The following is a 20,174-nucleotide window of genomic DNA, read 5'->3' as shown; positions in this document are numbered from 1 at the left end:
CAAAGCCAGGCAAAAACTCTCATCCGTGGGAATACAGGATCATACTGTGGGGAAGGAATTGGGAGTAATGGACCCAAGAATCAGATGTTAGGTGAAGAGGGAGGAGCAACTTTGGGATGTGAGACATTCTAAGAGATTGACCGCTCAAAAGAGGTCCCTAGGGGAAGATGCTCCCTGAGCATGAGGATGGAAAAGCTACTCAGGTTTCATACTGTGTGCTGGTGTCAGTTTTAGTTGCAACTTCCTATCATATAGTATTCATCAAAAGTAGCCTCTTGTAGTCTAATTAGTATTAGGCAAAGCTGACTAAAGAATTTAGATCTGTGTTACTGTATGCAGATTATGTCTACAAGCTGAAGCATGGCTGATCGGCTCACATAAATAAAAACTATTGACTAAGAGATCGACTTTACTGTGTGACTACTACAAAGACGACCAGAAGCTTAGCATTCAACCCTAAGTATATATAACTCAAGTAATTTTTCCAATGCTGCAGTTATTTTATGTCAAGGCTAGACATCCTGGGGCCTTTCAGCTCCTTTGGACCTCAATGTCCATACACCCTGACAATTGGCCTTGCTGGCTGGGCCTGATGGGAGCTGTAGTGCAAACCATGTGAATAGGCACCAGGTTGCCTATCACTGATCTATATTATTCTAATTTAGCCATAGACCAACAAGATGGCCCTGGATAAATCTCTCTCACACACCCTATTTTCCTCAGCCTCTAAAATTAGGCATCATAGCAATTGGGAATACCTACACATGGGCCCAACTGGGAGGTAACACTACCTCCTCACACCTTGGGCTCATGTGCTCCCCACTCCCCCTCCAGTGCTACCATGAGGAGAACAGAAGCATCCACTTCCTCTTCTTAACTAACTACATTTCCCCATTACGTCTGAACTGAGAAACTCTGGTTAGTTTAAACTTTGGACATGGCTCTACACTGGAAGACTAATTAAATCAACGGAACTGACCCTTAATAATCAGATGGACTGTCTTAAATCTCATTGAAGCACGTCTAATGAATTCCTTTGGTTGGATGGTTCTGTTTTGTAACTGATGTTAACTGTGCTGTGAATCTGTACAAGAAAATTAGTTAAAATAAATACTTTTAAAAACATGGTTTGATCCTGCCTTGTTTCAACAAACCACAGTTTAAACTAACAAGCATCTCCCACTCCCTACCCAGTTCAGATGAAACAACAACTTCTGGCTATAGAATATAGAATAAAAATATAGAATAAAATAGAATTCCCTTACAACTGAGATTGACATCTTAAGCTTGTGGTCCTTGGCCAGTTGTTAGCACACCTTTTACTCAAGGAAATATCCAAGTCCTAATTAAATATTGTAAATATTGTGTCTTAACAATTTTAGTTCTCACTAAGTTCTTACTAAGTGTAGCATGGTTAAGTAAAAAGGTGGCTCATTCCATTATATTAAATAGCTGTGAGAAAGTTTAAATACGACCTTTTGTATTTAAATACAATATTAAATAGAATATTTAAATACAATCTTTTGTTTAGAGAGAGGTTTTCTTAACAGACTACTGAAGCATCCATCCTAATTTTTGTGAAAAGCTATCTGAGAAGTCAACCAATTATTCCATCCTAAAAGCAAAGTGAGTTACTATTTTAAGAGTTCTTAAACACATCATCTCTCAGGACAGGAAATAAGCAGTGTTACATGAAACCCGGTTATTGACTGGGTTATTGGTTACAAAGATAATGGGTTGTAACTTTGAGTTATTCGTAATTAAATAGACAATTGCTAAATATTTAAAGATAAATACTGTTCTTTCCAGACATTGTAAAGGAATTGTTCGCCACCCTAAGTGCAGGATATTAAAACTGATGCAGCATTTAAAGAGGTACAAGCATGAATGTATTGTGTGTTTTAGTACAGCAGGAACATTGTCCGTATGAAGCAATTCATATAAAAATATTAACAAATATTTTTAAACTAATGTTGTTATTAAAGTGACTTCTTTGGTCTATCTCATACAGAACATAATGACTGAACTAGTGCTTAACGGAAAATATATAATGCCGTTTCTCTTAGATTCGGATGTTTGCTTTATTTACACAGGTATCCCTGAAGAAGCATGCTGCTTGAAAGTATCCACGTTGGATTTTTACAGTTTAATAAATATGTTATTTCTTGTACTGGGGATTTTGCTTTGTTTCCTTTTTGCACTTACTACATTTCTACGAATTAGTCTCAACCCTTCTAAAAATAGAACAGGCAGTTCTGTCTCTACAAGCAATTCATTCCTTGGCCTCACTGCTACTATTAAGCAGCAAGGGGGCAGCTACTCCAAACTCATGCCAAAAATGGCAGTGCACCATCTGTTTGCACACTGCACAGTTCATGTGCAAATAAAGTATTTGCATATGATTATTTTTGTCCATTTCTGTAAAAATAATGAGCAAGGGTTAGAGAAATTATATTGATGGTTGAAACACCTGTTGATAAATAAGCAACAAGTGCACATAATTCACAAAAACAGTTGGGGCGGGGGGGGGGGATGACCGTGATACCCTAGGAAGTATTTCCTTTAAAAGCAGTTTTTGCAAGCAACTCATAGCATCTTAGATCATATATGCATAGAGATATGAAGGGCCAGAAAATAACCAGAAAAAAAGGAAAAAACTGTTTTCCATTTTTTCCCCAGGGACCATTTTTGTTTTTTTCCGAAAAATTGAATAGCTTTCAGTTATGAAATATTTTATTTTAGAATTTAAAACAAGGTGTTTATATATTGTTACCAAGCCTTTACTTACCCCAAATGATTTCTAAAAACTATGTAATAAGAAGACGTTTATAGACAGACTAGAGATGTAAAATGTCTGGAAATACAAAGCTGTGGGGAAAACGTTTTTTAATTCTCTCCGCAAGATTCTCAGCATAGCTATTTCTTCCATTTCTTATTTCAATTGTTGATCCAATGTACCTTTTCCTGATAGGCATTTTGGGAAGTCATGCTCTGTTTCCCAACATGTGAACAGAGTCACCATATCATAATATGGAAGAAAATGCACATTTTTGACAGTTTGGGTTTTGTTCTACTGAGTCCTGTGTTTCTAGACTTATCTTTCTCTGCCTCCAGTTCTTCCTGCTTCTTCTGGCTTCTAGGATGATTCAGATGTTTCAGGGCCTACTTGCTGAAGTTCTCTCTGGTCAGAAATAAACTAGGAACCTAGAATACATTATGTATAACTTGGTTTGCTCATAAAATTATCATGTTTGGTACATTAAATTTTTAAAGTCTAGTTTATTCAGACAATAATTACACATTTACTAACCGAGTTCACTTTTTAAAGTTTTCAAATATAATGATAATTTTATAAGCAAACCAAGTTATCCATAGTATAAGTTTAGGAACATAAAGGCTGCTTTACCAACCTGGTGCCCTTCAGATGTTTTGGACTACAATGACCAGCATTCTTGACCATCGGCTATCCTGCCTGAGGCTGACAGGAGCTGAAGTCCAAAATATCTGGAGGGTACCAGGTTAGGGAAGGCTGTCCTAAAGCAACTAAGAGAGCAATCCTATGGCCGCTTGTCAGTGACCAGACGGTCATAGGATATCTGATTTTCTGGGTACTGACCTCGGAGTCAGTTCCCAGAGAACCGTCCTTCTTCCCCTTCCGCATTGCCTCGCAGGCAGTGCAAAACAGCCCTGCGCTCTGAGGAAGAGCCCAGAGCAGCCAAAACGGGGCATTCTGGGGGGCATTCCAGGGCAGGGAAGGCAGAAATGCCAGTACGACACATCCTATGTGTCATCCGGGCAGCCTCCTTCCCCGCTCCGTCTCCCCATGGCTACACAGCCGAAATCGGCTGTCTGACCACAAATGCAGGGCAGAAGAAGAGCAGAGGGGACGATCCCCTCTGTGTTTCTCCTGCCCTGCATTGGATAGTCGGTTGCCTCTGAGTTCGGAGGCGGCTGCCTATCCCCATACGATTGTGCCTTTAGATCTGTAAAGGGTGCTAAAAGGTAAGTATTATTTATTTTTTATTTTTCCCAAATTTCCATTTTTTCCCTGGAAAAAAACCTGGAACAAAACCCAGTTCTTTCCATGGCTTCAAAATTTCCAGAAATTTTACATCTCTATATATTCATATAAAATATAAGCAATAGAAATAAAAATAACTCCTGGACCTTAGCGTTTCTAAAGATCTTAATTGCTTATATATAGAGGGAGGATTCCTACGGCCAGATAGCATCTGCGGGTCTGTAGGATATTTTGGATTCCCTCATCCAAGGTCAAGAGACAGTGCTTCAACCTCAGAGAGGGGAATTGGAGCTCCACCCCCTCCCCCTTGCAGCTGGCACAGAAAGAACTACACTGGCTGCTCTCTGAGGTTAGGAACTCGACCTCAGAGAATGGGATGTTTCAGTGGGCAGAGAGGGGAGGAGACTGGAGAGGCCAGGATATGAGCTATTCTGAGCCCTCTCCAGCCTCCTCCCCCTCCCACCACCTTGAAGTGCTCTAGCTAGACAGGCAAAAAAGTCCATCTATTGACAGATGTAGCACGGGAGAATGGGGAGGCAAAGGTTGCTTCTGCTGCTCCACCTGCCCAGTATTTGATAGGGATGTCTGTTGTTTGGAAATCCAGCCCTTTGGGGGCTCAATGGATTTCCACGGCTTGCATTCGCAAGTTGAGCCACTGGTTTTCCCCAAACTCCATAGACTTTTTGCAGCTTTTTGGGGGCTGGGGCTACAGTTTGCACAAACAGAGATGTGTGAAAATTGTGGCCAAAATGGAAGAAGTCCGGAAGGGCTGAGCTGCCAAAAGCTCATCAAGCTCCACCTGCACAAATTGATTCCTCTGACATCCCTAGCTTTGGATGATCATAAGCCTCTAAGTTTGGGGGGTTACAGTCACTGAGGGTACAACAGTATTGCACCCTTAATTTATAACAGGAATGTATATCCCACCCTCCAAATATATTCCCAAGCCAGTTTACAATGAAAAAATCAAGGAAATGATAAAAACAAATTAAAAACCAGGATCTGAAATCTCTCCTGTCTCCTATAGAACTGAAACCAAAGTTCAGCAAAACTTTACCCGATGTTTGACTAGTCTCTCCAATTTTCAATCTAGAGATCTAAAAAATTTTAATTTAATGTCAGCACCCCAAATGTGCATTTTGTTGTTAATGCCTAACTCTGTGATTAAAATTTGCTCCTGGAATTTGAAACCTGAATCACTGGATTCCCTGTTGAATCTCAGAATCCAAAATCAGAACTCCCAACATCAAAATCCAAGTTATGTAATTTACACCTAGAGTTTTAGAACTCAAATTAGGCTCAGTCCCACAATCTACCACTCTGCAGTCAAAAGAATGAATTAAGAATAAAACTAGAGATAAACATGAGCATCCTTCAATTCTCAACAACAAACATTTCAGAGAAATTCCTGTATGAAAATCTGCAGGTTGGCAGCAGCTAGATGGGAATTTTCCTTTCAACCTTCCTGTATAACCAAATTCCAAGCAAGTTCAGGTTAAAACACACTTACTTGGAAAGGAGGATGACGCAATTTTGAGCTCTCCGGCCATCAATCACAGAAAGCTCTTTGACCTTTCGACTGGACAGGTACAAATCTTCAGTTGATCCCATTTCCTTCTACAAATAGTTTTAAAAAAAACATGAAAATCAATGCTATATATTTTTCCTCCTCTTTTTTTCTGTCAATGTAATACAGGGAAGGATTACTAGATACTCCACACACTCTGGGTCCAAAGTGTTGAATTTGTGAGGAAATCCATCCAAGATTGAGGGGTTGCAATGCTACAGAACTTAAAGGAAGATTAAAGAAGTGTATGAGAAATGTCTTTCCTCTGGTTCACCAGTTAAACCAATGTCATATTTCCTTGCACACATTGCTACAATTGGACACACAGGCAGAGGATAGTATGTGTGTGTGTGTGTATTTCTATGTATGTGTATATGAGGTCTAGACCTCATCTTATTTCCAGCACCGTAAACAGGATTGCCCATGCCAGCTGAATTAAAGTTTATAACATAATTAAATTTATAGCACAACATAAAACCTAACAAAGAAAATTATATATTTTTTAATCTCACACATTATGGTGCAGTTCATGTTCTTATAACCCAAGAAACACATCGTATACAAAAAACAAACCACTCCATGAAGAGGTACCATCTGTGAAGTCAACGGCTTAGATCCTAACTAGGCATCTATGAAGGGAAGGAGCTCTTCTGTTCATAGATGGGACAGAGATCCATTAGAGAATCCTGCTGGCAGAAGCAAGGGAGGCAATTTTTGATGATTCCTTCCCCCCCGCTTCAGCCCCCCTTCCACTATTCCAAAGTCCCCCACCCCTCAAAGGCTTCAGGGGGAATTGGTGAAAATCACCTCCATTCTGCTGGCAGAAGTGTCCACGAGCAGAAGTGTCCATCAGTGGGAGTAAACTCAGGATCCTTTCCTCTTCTGTCCCATGAGGAAAAGACACAGCAGCATCTTTGGCTTCTCTCTCTGCTCCCCATGGATTAAGGTACATGAAAGGACAGTGGTTTTCAAAGCCCCACCACCCTTGAAATTCAAGCAGGAGAATTCTTGTTATCTCCTCCTCACCACAGACAGCTCACAAAGGTCAGATAAAAATTAAGGGTTACTCATGCAGTAAAACAGTTTGGGTCATGTTGTTGCTGCTGGGTCTCTTAATGTAAACATTGGAAAAGAACCCTGCAAGTCAGACAGGGGAGAGTCAGTAGTACTCACCTGCTTACAGGAGGAAGGAGGGTTAGTTAGCAGGTCCTACTCAGGCAGCAGTCGAAGGTAACAGAGAAGGAAACATGCCAACAGTTAGCCACAGCAATAAAAGGTACAGGGTTTACCAAAGCAACAGTATTTGGCTTTCTAAGCAATTAAAATGCTATGCCAGTTAACATGACCCTTTATTAAAAAGAACCAAAGAGGAAACACATCAAGGTCTGTTCTCCTCTCCATGCTCATAAGCAATGAATACTGTCAACAGCATTATAGTATTGAATTTGCACTTTTTATGCAAGGATTCCACAAACAATAATTAACAGTGCAATCTTTCACATGCTTACTCAGAAGTGAGTCCTACTGAGTTGAAGGACTGAGGTTTAAGACTCACAACACCTTTCTGTACAATTATATAACCAATCTTAAAAATAAAAAGATAGTTTTTGAACATCCTAACACAAATCAGTGAGGGAGTTTGCAGTACATTCTATTCCTGCTTAAGTCATTGGATAACACTGCCTCACCCTTGTATGACCAACAGAAGAAGCATTGCTATGGAGGGGAGAAGAGACCCTTTGTCTTTTCAAAGAAAGAAGCAGCAGTTTAAAATAAAAGAAACTGAGGGGCAAAACATATTAACACCATATTAATTGCAGCAGGAGAAAGAAAAGTCTCATTCATGCTCTCGTCCTCTCACCCATCCTCCCGGTCCAAAAACAAACTACTGGGATTTGGTTTGACATTTGGATTTGAGTGTATTTCACTGAAGTTTAAAAGTCACCAGTTCAGGACAGGTAATAGTTGGCAAGAATTCCATGGCCCGGTTCGGACAACCGTATCTCAGTTTAATAAGCAGAGATACACTCAAGCCTTTTTTTTTTGGTCTTTGTACCACCCTTTCCTGGCATGCTGCCATAAGCCATGAAGTTTTCAATTAACTATAGTTTCCTGTTACATCCAGACCAGGAAACTATGGTTACTAAGTTCAGAACCAGGATCTTAAAGCACAGTTTGAAGTTGGTTTAAGATCCTGGCCTGGTCCAAACTTGGGAATCATAGTTTCCTGTTTGGTAAGAAACGTTGAGAGGTAGCGACTGTGGGGACTTGAAAACCAGGAAGTCCTCATACAGAATGGGAATTGAACTTCACATGTTAATTCAGAACTGACCAGCCAAATCTAGATGTGCTCTTTGTGTTCTGAAAAGTGTATTTTGAGCCTTGCTAGGATCCCACAAATAAAGCGGCCAAATTCCAGTGGAAGTAAAAGGTGTTGCAGTCAGGTCAGTTTATAGATTCATGTGCTAAAAGCTTTTGTTGGCTACATGCAGCAATAGTTCAGATAAGACAAGATGTCAGAGGATTTAAAATTAGAAGAAGCTCTTCTTGTAACCTGTTTGCAATATAGTACTAAAAGGAAAAAACAGAGGATGTAACAGGGAACCTTCATTTTGTTTTAGAGTTTCACATTATCAGGTAAGAGACGTTTAAGTTCTGAAGCAGCTTTGAGCTGTCATCTGAACAGCAGCAGGCTGCTTCAAGACAACTGGAAGAGCCCATGTTTTCAGAGTACATTCCAATAGCCAGGAAAGAATCTGAAGAGGAGGAGAAAGAGGGTAAACCCCCACAGCTCCCTTCCAGCCGAATCTCATTCATCAGAGGCAGACAGAATGCAAGTGATTTGCTTTCCAAGAAAATGTAGAGAGAAAATACTAATAAATAGCTGCTGTTAAAATATGTTGCTAGTGTTATAATCTGTAGCTCATTTGCTGGAACTAAAAGAAAAAGAAAGTGAAATGAAACAAACAGAAAGCTGAGCTAATCTAATCTCACTACTCAAAACTCTTTCATTGCTCATATTGTTTTATTCAGGAGGAGTTGGTTTGCAAGGGCAGGAAAAAGAGAGAAAATAAAATTAGCAACACTAAATACAAAGGTCAAGAGTTTTATAACAACTAGAACCACAGACCAGACTGGAATATTAGCTACAGGTTACCAAATCTACATTTTTGTAGTAAAGGCAGACACAATGGTAGGCCAGACTTTAAATCAAGGTAATGACAATGCAGTTCCTTCATTCTGCTCCTTTCTTTACTTTCTCATGTGATGTCAGCATCGGGTATTGTCAGGCAGCTGCCAAGGCCCTATCATGATCTCCTACTGATGCCTACCCTAACATCCCCACCCCACCCCAAGCAGCATGGGAGGACTGGTCTAACCACCATTTTGATTTCTTACAGCACCCCAGACTAAGTCAATGGCATTCTTGGCAATTAAAACTGTGGCTAGACACAGATGCCCAGTACTGCTTAGAGCACTGTTGGCTTCTCCCATCACCACTTAAGCTCAGGGCTCACCAGCAGAGGAGGGGGTCCATCCAGAAGGCACTTCACCCAGGGCTGCTCAAAACTGGAGCCAGCCTTGTTTCCCTTGAAGACACCAAATATAGGAGGGGGGCAGTTACCTCTGCTTGTTCCTCTCCATTGTTGCAACAGCCATTGCAACTATTTCTGAAGAAAAGCACAGGAAACCTGGAATTTGTGGAGACAAGGATAAAAGGCAAATTCCTTACCTGGTGTCTTTGATAAGCTGAGAACATTTTTTCAAAATCCTCCAAATCCAACATCTTGAAAGCCCTTAAATCATCAATTTCATGCCAAATTGTTCCATGAATTTTCTCCTAAAGTCCAAAGAGATACACAAACATAGTCAGTGTTACACTTCTGCTGTTGTGTGAAAGTCACCACGTTGAAATTGCATGCTGACACTATTTGCCTATGTTCCACCTTCAGCTTTAAAACACACCTGGAGTTCTATTTATTCTCCAAATGTATTTAGAGGACACTCCTAGAGCACTGTTTCCTTCTCTTCCCCTTTTCATACTCCAACATGTGCTTTTAAGTACGTTTTACTTATTTCATTGCAATCCATTCATTTTATTTAAAGCACCTCAAACGTCAATGAACAAAGGCACTATACACACACACACACACACACACACACTTGTCCATGTTGTTCATTTAATGGACAAGAAGCAGACACTTTGAAACATTAAACGGAACATAGTAATATTTAAGAAAAAATAGAGGAAATCACATTGGCGACAATGATGAAGATTTTCACAGCATGTGGCGTCTTGTGGTCCAGAAGAAAGGATTACCAAGTGGCTGCAAAGAGATCTCTCAAAAGCTCCTGGGATGACCTTCCTGAAGTGCACTCAAGCAGCCAAGTGCATTAACACTTCATTACTGAACAAATTAGGAACAGCCTCCATTCCCCACTCACAGTCATTAAAAGCACAAGAAATATGTTATGATGGGAAGCTAAAACAGTCAGGAAGAACTCAATGGCTGGAGCAAAAAGCAGAGCTAAAGGGTGGGAAGAAGGATTAAAGGAAGGAAGGAAGGAAGGAAGGAAGGAAGGAAGGAAGGAAGGAAGGAAGAGCATTTTGAAGAAATCCATGACAGAAAGGGTTTGTGTGTTTTTTAAAAAGCAGCGTCTTTGGACTTTCTTGAAGTGGCTTCTTGGCATAGAAAGCTGTGCATCTGCTTTGCCCCTATTTCAGTAAATTCACCCAGAGCTTCTCAAGCACATCAGGTCAATAGCTTCCTGTACGATATAAACCAGAATATGTAAAGTATCCTTGGGAACGCCTTTTCACTTAGGACATCTTTGTGATGAGCATGGGAAGCCCATTGCTCATACAGCAGAACTTATTGTGGTCCCTATCAAAAGTGTGGACTTGTGGGGACCATAATTGACTGAGGTATCCTGCCTAGGCTTACCAATACATTGAAATGCCAAGCCCCATTAATGGAGCTCTCTAGAGGTGCCCCAAGGTTCTGGGAGACTCCTAAGCATTTTCATCATGAAGTCAGCATCTTTAACGGTGGAACTTTGGATAACTCATTTTTCCATGAGAGCAATGCTTATGGTCTCCCTTCCTTGTTCTCCATTCTCCTGAAAGGCCACTGTTTCCATAGACAAAGTTCATTTTTGCTCTATTTTTCCCTATCTTAAGAAACTAAATGTTTGTCTTAACCCAACTAGCCTTCCAATCCTGTACACATTTGAAAGAGATTTATACCTACTTCACCCAATAAGCAGATCATGGGGTAAAACAATTCCTGAATGGTACCACTTTGTACTGTACCCTGGAGATGATATGAGTGAAAGCTCCCTCCATTTTAACAATGACACCATCCTCCACATAGAAATTTGGCATGCCAGGGAGAAGCCTACCCTTCTGTTTCTTATGCAAATTTGTATGTGCGAGGAATTATTTTTCAGGAGAAATAGGAATAATTTAAACAACTCATGAGCCAGGCCTTCTTGACAAGTCCCAAAGAATTTGAATAAATAATCCAAAGTGTCAGTTGCAGGATTTTAGTTTTTATTTAAGCTAACTTGTCCATCTTTACATCACGTATAAATTGAGAACCAATGTACAAACTTTGTCACAATCAGTTGCCCAGTTTGTATATCACACTTAATCATGATTTAGCACAACATGCATGAACAGCAACAAGCCTTGGGCTCATGAGCTCCCCCGCACCCACACACACTGTGGAGACTGTGGTTTACACTAAACAAGCCAGCTTCAGAAACCATGGCTTGAAGTTTGCTTGTTTTGAAACTGGCCACAGTTAGTGTTAAACACAACTCCAGTTTGAATGCAACACTAAGCTGCATTTAAGGGATACTGAAAGTGAAAGCTGCCAAAGTCCTCCTCCTAGCCCTGTGGAAGGAAAAGAAGGGAGGGAGAGCTTATGTACATTACCCAAGCAGTTTAGGATAAGTACTGGGTGGCTTACAGCCCTTACACACACTGTAAAATGTGTGTGGAACAACCAGCAACATACATATGCGCACAAATGCACACACACACATGCGTGACTTGCCTCTGATGGGGGGCAGCCTCCCATTCCTGTGCTGACCCTTCTTACCCATGGAAAAATCGCATGGCTCTGCCAGACAATTTCCTCAGCTGCACTCTTACTGCTCAGCTATGGATTAGCAAGCTCATAGCTGCTTGTCATCAGCCAGAAAGACTGAGCATTCAGAAAGAAACAAAGATTCACCTAGTGTACTTGCTAAGATAAATTATTCCCTTAGCTCCATAAACATATTTATGGTCCCTAATGAACAATATAAAAATAAAACAGTCTCATTCTTTTATTTTTATTTTTTGAGTTATTTCATCTGTGTATCATTCCATTTTTTTCTTAATGAGAATTTTTTGCTCCAAGTTAATCTTCTGGAGTTAGTTATCTGGTTTCTCTGCCATGCAAACATTTTAGTCCATTATGAGAAATCAGACCTGTGAACAATATTTCCCAGGACTCCCCAGAGATTGCCGAAGACATAAAGGAAAAAGAATTTTGGAGCACACACAATTAACCAGAGTACGTCTTTATAAGGAACTGGCTCTTCAGAGAGGATTTGGTTCCTCAATGCATTGTACAATCCCACAGCAATTGTGTCATTTTGCACTTACATACATGAAATGAAGTACAGTCCACTGAGAGAGAAACCAGAGACAGGAAGAGTACAGAGAAAGGAAATCAACAGAATTGTTTTCCTCCAATGGTTTGTTCTGTGCCTTCTTTTTACCAACCTGTATCACAAACCCAAACCTAAACATGCTACTCAATGCCTAAATACAAGAACAATTCTATTTTGTTGTGAAAAAGAGTTTAAGGAAAAATCCACAAAGTTCTGAATGAATTTTTAAAAGAGGGATATAGACCCATTTTATGATCAAAAGAACGTGACAAGGAATGCTGTTTATTAACTCCATTTCATTCCAGCCTGAAGAGACAGTGGATGAAACTTGGTGCTTAGTCTTTACCTCTTCACAGTGCAAGTACTGCCCCTTCCCCAGCCAAGACCCTAGACCTCGTCTTCAAAAAGATGCCTGTTTTCCCAAGTGAAGTCCACATAACCTCACACATTTCAAATCTACCACACACTTTTCAAGGGAGTGCTTGTTGGGCAATGGGGCACTGTTGTTTCCTTAAACAGGCAACCCAGTAACCCATACAGCCATATAAATGGTCCATTTCTGCATCTCTCTGCTCCGAGTTCACCAGAGATATCCACTGTGCACAAAGTCCCACAACTTTCCACAAACATCACTTTATTTCGTTATTTCCTGCTGTCTCGCATTGTGGCTTCCCATTTCAAAGAGCGTTGTCCTCAAAATGTTATTCACCTACAGCTGGGGTTGGAACAGCCCTGGAGCAAGTGTTCTGGCTGCCTGAAGCATGAGGACACATGCCCCTGCCACCTCTTCTTCCCTTCTCCTGCTCTTCTTCCCTCCACTGCAGCTGCATCATGCCCCCTTACCTTTGCCACCACCGCACCAGCTCCATGAGGAGCCATGAGGTCAGAGAAAGGAGCCTCCCAGGACTCACGGGAGCTTGCCTGGGTCTTGCAAGAGCTCCACAGCCACTTCTTCCAGCCACGTGGCTCTCAAAGAGGAAACTGAGGGTGGGCAGCTGCTCCAGAGAGCCCTGCTGCATGCTCTCTTATTGCAGCAAATGCCACAGCAGGAGATTGGCTGAGAGGACTGTCTACAGCACCTGTTGGAGGAGGCGGGGCAGCAGTGGTGGTGGGCCTCCTGGCTGTGGCAGGTCAGGAGAGGCACAATTTGCCACTCTCCTGGCTCCGCCATCTGATGTGGACACCTCACCCTGCTTCATGGGTGGGCTGACCCTGGTTGGGGAACCTGGAGACTGTAGCCTAATTTCATATAGGCTGGCAGAAAACAAGAGAGCAGTATGCAAATCATGCAAACTCCACCTACTACTGGCTCTCACTCTGCCCACCATTGGCTGCGGTCCCCTACTGACTTTTCCCATGGTTCAACAGCCCTTCCAAGAAAAACATTCCTCACATCTGACCTAGGGTGTCTCTAGGGGCAGGAATAAATGGTTAATTCTCCCAGGGGAGGAAAGTAAATAGTGGGGTCCCATAGGGATCTGTACTAGGACCAATGCTTTTCAACCTGTTCATAAATAATCTGAAGTTAGGAGTGAGCAGTGAAATGGCCAAGTTTGCTGATGACATAAAATTATTTAGGGTGGTTAAAACAAAAAGGGACTGTGAAGAGCTCCAAAAGGATCTCTCCAGACTGGGAGAATGGGCATCCAAATGGCAAACGTGGTTCAATGTAAGCAAGTGTAAAGTCATGCACGTTGGGGGCAAAAAAATCCCAATTTCAAGTATAACCTGATGGGATCTGAGCTAGCGGTGTGACCAACCAAGAAAGAGATCTTGGTGTTGTGGTGGACAGCTCGATGAAAATGTCAACCCAGTGTGCAGCTGCTGTAAAAAAAAGGCAGACTCCATGTTAGGCATAATTAGAAAAGGAATTGAAAGTAAAACTGCCAAGATCATAGTCCCCTTATACAAATCTATGGTGCAACCACACTTAGAATACTGTGTACAGTTCTGGTCACCACACCGAAAAAAGGATACTGCAGAGCTGGAAAAAGTGCAGAAAAGGGCAACTACAATGATCAAGGGGCTGGAGCATCTTCTCTATGAGAGAAGGTTACAATAGCTGGGATTGTTTAGCTTGGAAAAAAAGAGGCTAAGGGGAGACATATGACAGAGCTCTATAAAACTATGCATGGTGTTGAGAATGTGGATAGGAATTTTCTCCCTCTCTCATAATACTAGAACCTGGGGTCATCCCATGAAGCTGATTAGTGGGAGATTCTGGACAGATAAAAGGAGAGCCAGTGTGGTGTAGTGGCTAGAGTGCTGGACTGAGAGTCGGGAGATCGGGGTTCTCATCCCCATTCAGCCATGGAAGCTCACTGGGTGACTTTGGACCTGTCACATACTCTCAGCCCAACCTACCTCACAAGGTTATTGTTGTGGGAGAGGTGGAGGATAATGTAAGCCGCCTTGGGTTCATTGCAAAAGGAAAAAAGGTGGGCTATAAATGCAATAAATAAATACATAAAATAAGTACTTCTTCATACAGCGCATAGTTAAAACTATGGAATTTGCTACCACAAGCTGTAGTGATGGCCATTAATTTGGATGGCTTTAAAACGAAGTTAGACAAATTTCTGGAGGAGAAGGCTCTCAATGGCTACTAGTCCTGATGACTATGTGCTACCTCCAGTACCAGAGGCAGTGAGCCTATGTACACCAGTTGCTGGGGAACATGGGTGGGAAGGTGCTGTGGCACTTGTGTCCTGCTTGTGGGTCCCTGGTTGACAGCTGGTTGACCACTGTGTGAACGAAATGCTGGACTAGATGGACCCGTGGTCTGATCCAGCATGGCTTTTCTTATGTTCTTACATCAAGGGAAAATCCTGCAGTCCTACCAGAGCATTTTGCTCCTGTTTCTTTGGCACGATTAGGATTGGCTCCTTTAGATGACGAACATGCTGTGGAATTGAAAGCACCCTTTCTCAGCAGCCTTGCTGGGTCTTTCTATATTTTTCAATGGAACAGGCCATCTAATGGAGGAATTATCATGGTACACCGGCACTACATGCTGCAGAAATTGCAGGGGTTTTTAATATTACAGCTTATTTCCAGTCTTTTTTAAAGTGGAATAACTGGGAAAAACCACTGAAGACATTCTGGAGATTGATGACATCGTGTAAAGGACCTGCAAAATTCTGTGAGGGGCCAATCACAAGCACATGATAAATGCCTCATGTAGAAACAGCCCTAGAGGCTTTTATCTCTCATTTTAGAGTCTACAGAGTGAATGTACGTCTTACATTCCTTTCTAGAAGACAAGTAAAAAATTATTCCAGAACACAGAAGATTTTACTTCTATTTCTTAAGGGTTCTAAAGAGCCACTGCATGTGTCTAACTGAATGAAGGTAACAAAACTAAGAGTCTCAAGGGAAATCAGTGAGTTGTCACAGTTTCCTCACTAGAAACAAGAACATCCTTCCTCCCAAGCTCTTTCTGGTTTCCTTTCTTTACTAGCCCCAGTAGGACTAAAGGGATGTAAATCTTTATTAAACCCTTTTGACAACAAGAACTGGAAAATCTTTCCACATTTTAAAAAAGAAACAATACAGCTGTATGTACTTTCTTTGTTAAAAGTTGACCTTGGTAAAGCTCTACAGAGCTAAATCAGATTTATGCCTGCCACAGTGAAATTGGACTGTTGAGGTATTCTGTTAGATAAAGAAAAAAAGTTTGGGCTTCAGGGGTTCAAATGATTCCTTGGCATCTCCAGTGACACTACCAGCTGCAAAAGACAATACTGGGCTAGATGGACTAAACATCTGAATCAGTTCATGTGATCAGACTTTAAATGAATATTTGTGAGGGCCAAGCTAGATGATATACCTGAGATCTATGATTCTATCTCCCTACATTCTCTCTCTCTCTCTCTCTCTCTCTTGCTTTTTACCGAACTGCAGCTGCAGGCAGCTGCCAATTTGCTCATAGCGGCAGGGCTGAGGTAGGGTTGTTTACCCCCAGCCCTGCTTTCCTCTGTACTGTTTTCTCAATCTAAATTGCTCCCTCCCAACTGCTCCTCAGGCAAAATAAAAAGTATTTTTCCCTACATAGGGAAATACCAGGGTGTGTGTGTGTGTGTGTGTGTGTGTGAGAGAGAGAGAGAGAGAGAGAGAGAGAGAGAGAGAAAGAGTTGCAATTTACTAGTCACAGGTCTCCGGCATAACATGCTTTACTCTGTGGTGATAGGCTGTCAAAACTTAACAAACAGTAGTAGTGAATATCATTAGAGACCAATGAAGTGACTTGGAATTTTAAAACTAGACTCAAAGCCACCACTTTTAAGGAACGCATGAGCCAAGTGACTTGAAGAACAGTATCATGTGATGGAGTTCCTGATGGCCAGGACCAGTTCAGATTTATTTATTTTAAATATTTATATACCACCTTTGAGTCCCTTGTAGCCTTCTTAAGGCAGTTCACACAACATAATTATAATACTATCATATCGTATCATATCATATCATATCATGATAACATAAAGAATCAATATAAAACCACAAAAAAACCAATCTAAAACAAACAGTAAAGCAAAAGTTCATCATTTAAATAACCTGAACCAGTTTTAAATTAATGAATAAAAGTGGGTATAAACAGCCAGATCTTTAAAACCCATTTAAACATGCACAAAGAGGGGGCCAAGAGAATTTCCAGTTTCAGTGAGTTCCACAGAGATGGAACTACCACGGAAAAGGCCCTGCCTCTTGTGTCCACTAGCCTGACGGACCTTGTCAGTGGGCAGAGACAAAGGTCTCCACGACTGATCTTAATGGCCCAGTAGGCTCATATGGATGCAGGTGGTCCTTCAAACAACCTGGTTTAGTCTTTTAAAAGTACTCAATAGCATTTTAGATTAGGCCCGGAAGAATGCTGGCAACCAGTGCAGCTGGTACAAAATTGGTGCTGTGTGCTCCAATTGCCTGGTCCTCTACAAGCAACCAGGCAGCTGCATTCTGTACCAACAGAAACTTCCAACCTAGGACACCCCAAGTAGAGTGCATTACATTAGTCCAGTCTGGGTATTTCTTATTCATGGACAACTGTGGCAAGGTCTGCTTTCTCCAGATAGGTGAATCAGCCAAAGCTGATAAAAGGCTCTCCTGGCCACCAATGCCACCTACCCTTCCATCAATAGATCCCGCAAACTGCGCACCTGATCCTTCAGGGAAAGCGCAACTCCATCCAACATCGGATGCAACCTCTACCCAGACTAGCAGATTTCCCCACCTGCAGCACTTACATCTTATCTGGATTAAACCTCAATTTGTTAGCCCTCTTCCAACCCAGAACTGCCTCCAGACACCTGTTCAAGACTTCTACAGCCTTTCTAGGGTTCATAGATGGAAATGTGCGGTAGGGCTGTATGCCATCAGCATGACGGAAATGCTCTCCTCCAATATCAAAAAGCCCAAGGAACATAGACTGTACAAAATATGCCCCAAACAACAGACTTGGCTAACTTTAAACTAAAGAACCACCTCAGGAAAGCATTCTGGGTAGTGAATACAAAGCATTCACTAGCCAGAAATATTAATAATGGCAAACTCTATCACATCCTTCCTCTCAAAACCTAAAACTATTCCTCCATGCTCCAAAATAGCATTTTATTCACCTCCCAAGCCCCCCTTTATTAGCACAGCTGCTCCTACTCTTAACCAGAAGAAAGGATAAGTCTGTGGTCATTGAACACTAAACAGAAACACCTGTGTCTCTCTGCTTTCCTTTCTCCATATGTACGTGTGTGTAGTTGTCATATTTTTTCTTCGAAGCACTAAGTCCCATGTTCTGAAAATGAAAATAAATCCCTCTCTTACATTCTCTCCCATAGCCCCACGTGGCTCTGACAGACAAGCACAGGCAGAGCAGCAAATATTTCACTTCATCTTATTTTAAAAGAAAAGGAGAGCAAGAGCAAGAATTCTTGTGGCATTCCGGAGGTCCCGGGACACTCATTCCAAATGCCTGAGTTGAGCCCTGAGTGACTTGAAGCCTAAAAAAGAGCGTGGATTTCTAGGCAGCCACCCAAATTCAACACAGACACTATTCTATCGGGGGCGGGGGGGTTTAAACGACCAAAAGAGAAATAGGGGTGGTAAGAAATATAGGGGTGGGAGAGGTTGCAGAGCTGGGAAAGAACAAACGTGCTGTGCACAAATCAATCTGGATACTCCTCCAGAAGGGTGTAGTATGAGAATTTAAACTAGAAAAAAGGGGGTGATTGTATTCATACATGACTATGAAATGACTAAGCTGCTGTCAATGTTGTATCTCTCTTAGAAATTGTCTCTGCAACTATTCTAGCCTGAGGGCTGGTTCAGACTTTTCCATCTACTTTTGACCACTGCCAAAAAGCTCTTCTTTGTGGAAGCAGCAACATCTAGAAGCTTCTTTCCACAGATGTTATCCCACACACACGTAGCTGTATTTGCCCAAATACATATAGTTGCACACCTGTTCCAGCAGTCCCAGGGGATGCATGAAACCACCCAGAACCCACAGCATGTTCTAGAGTTGCTGGGTGGTTTGTTAGCCACCCCAGACAGCCACTCTCATTGGGTTTGGACATCACAAGAAGTTGCACCCGGCAAGCATAACTAGGTCAATTGGGCAGCATGCAACCAGCAAATGTGGGAGTGGTTAACAAGCCACTGTGGATTATTAACCACCCTCGTGTCGTGCAAACTGCCCAATGACTGGCCCAACGTCATCCACTGAGTTTCATGGCTGAGTGAGGACTTTTGTGGGGTTGACTGGGGACTTGTCTCTGTTCACTCACAATATTTGTGCCTAAAAAGGGTTATTCGGCCAGCAGATTCGTGTTGGGTAACCATTTTAATTGCAATAATCTTTGATACCCTAATTGGATAACTTCCAATATCCTTATCAACAGTGCAAAATATACAGAAATATAGCTTTTCTGCTCCTTACCTCACTCAGTTTGGCCCAGTTGAAAGACTTCAGTGGATGAGATGGTTGCGGGATTGATTTCTTCTTTAGGCTGGTGGTGCTGCTGCTGCTGCTGAAGGTGGTAGTGGTGGAAAGCGGGGGCAGACCCATGTTGAAGAATGGCGGTGCCCCAGGAGGGGGAGGAGGTCCTCCTGGAGGAGGAGGTGGAGCTGGTGGAGGGGGGCAGCTAGAGAATGGTAGAGGCGGTGGAGGAGGTGGCAAGATATCCGATTGTAGAGAAGACAAAGCAAATGGGCCACCAGGAGGTAACTGAGGCGGCGGTGGAAAGGAAACACTGCCCCCTTGCTGAAAAAAGAAGAGAATATTCTTATACGAGTTCTGACTAGTGCTGTGCCAAAAATGATCTCCCATTTTTGTAGGCCCATTCACAAGCCATGAAAGTAGATGGGCATTTTTTGCATTGGGCTGGAGAAAAATCACAAAATTTCAGGTCACCTTGTACCCCCTCCCCCAACAGTGCACCCAAATGATGCTACATTACAGCATAACACCATTCAGGGAGGTGCTGTAGGGAAGACATAGCTGCCAGTCTGTTTAGAGGAGTGCTGCCACTGTGGCAGAAAAGTGGTGTGTGGGTGTGCACGCTTTGGTGAACTGCTTAATATCCCATGAGTATTTGCTTCATGCATCTGATGAAGGAGGTCCTCATCCACAAAAGCTTCTGCTTGGGGCTGCTATTTTACTTCCTGATGTTATTTTAACTCAATTTTGATATTAACTATCATCTTTTAAACACACACACCACAGTATTTGTATTGTTTTGCAAGTTGCCTTAGAAGCTTTCGCTAAAAGGCAGACTAGAAGCATTTCAAAGAAATAAATGTCATTATAAATATGTTTGTCTTTGTGTCTCATGGAGACTGTTTGCTTTTCTACAAAAAGACTGGTACAGCTGTTATTCTGGCTTTTAAGACAGAGTTTTGCTTTCCTTCTCTACGCCATTTGATGAGGGA

General features: G+C 41.9%; 1 protein-coding gene across 1 annotated transcript in view; it reads right to left on the bottom strand.

Moving 5' to 3' along the window:
* The window catches only part of DAAM2 (dishevelled associated activator of morphogenesis 2), a 260,005-nt gene that overhangs the window by 56,675 nt on the left and 183,156 nt on the right, over window positions 1-20,174 (bottom strand). The window contains exons 15-18 of the mRNA XM_084828535.1: window positions 19,183-19,506; window positions 9,322-9,429; window positions 6,762-6,797; window positions 5,532-5,638 (exon numbers count right to left, since the gene is read on the bottom strand). Coding sequence (XP_084684661.1) covers window positions 5,532-5,638; window positions 6,762-6,797; window positions 9,322-9,429; window positions 19,183-19,506 — 575 coding nt within the window. The remainder of the gene's footprint in view (window positions 1-5,531; window positions 5,639-6,761; window positions 6,798-9,321; window positions 9,430-19,182; window positions 19,507-20,174) is intronic.

This window comes from Heloderma suspectum, chromosome 1 (genome assembly GCF_057233095.1).
Source record: "Heloderma suspectum isolate Gila_16-S chromosome 1, 16-S_ref, whole genome shotgun sequence".
Lineage (NCBI taxonomy): Eukaryota > Metazoa > Chordata > Lepidosauria > Squamata > Helodermatidae > Heloderma > Heloderma suspectum.
The sequence above is the reverse complement of the archived record's forward strand: the minus strand, read 5'-3'. Positions and strand labels throughout refer to the sequence as shown.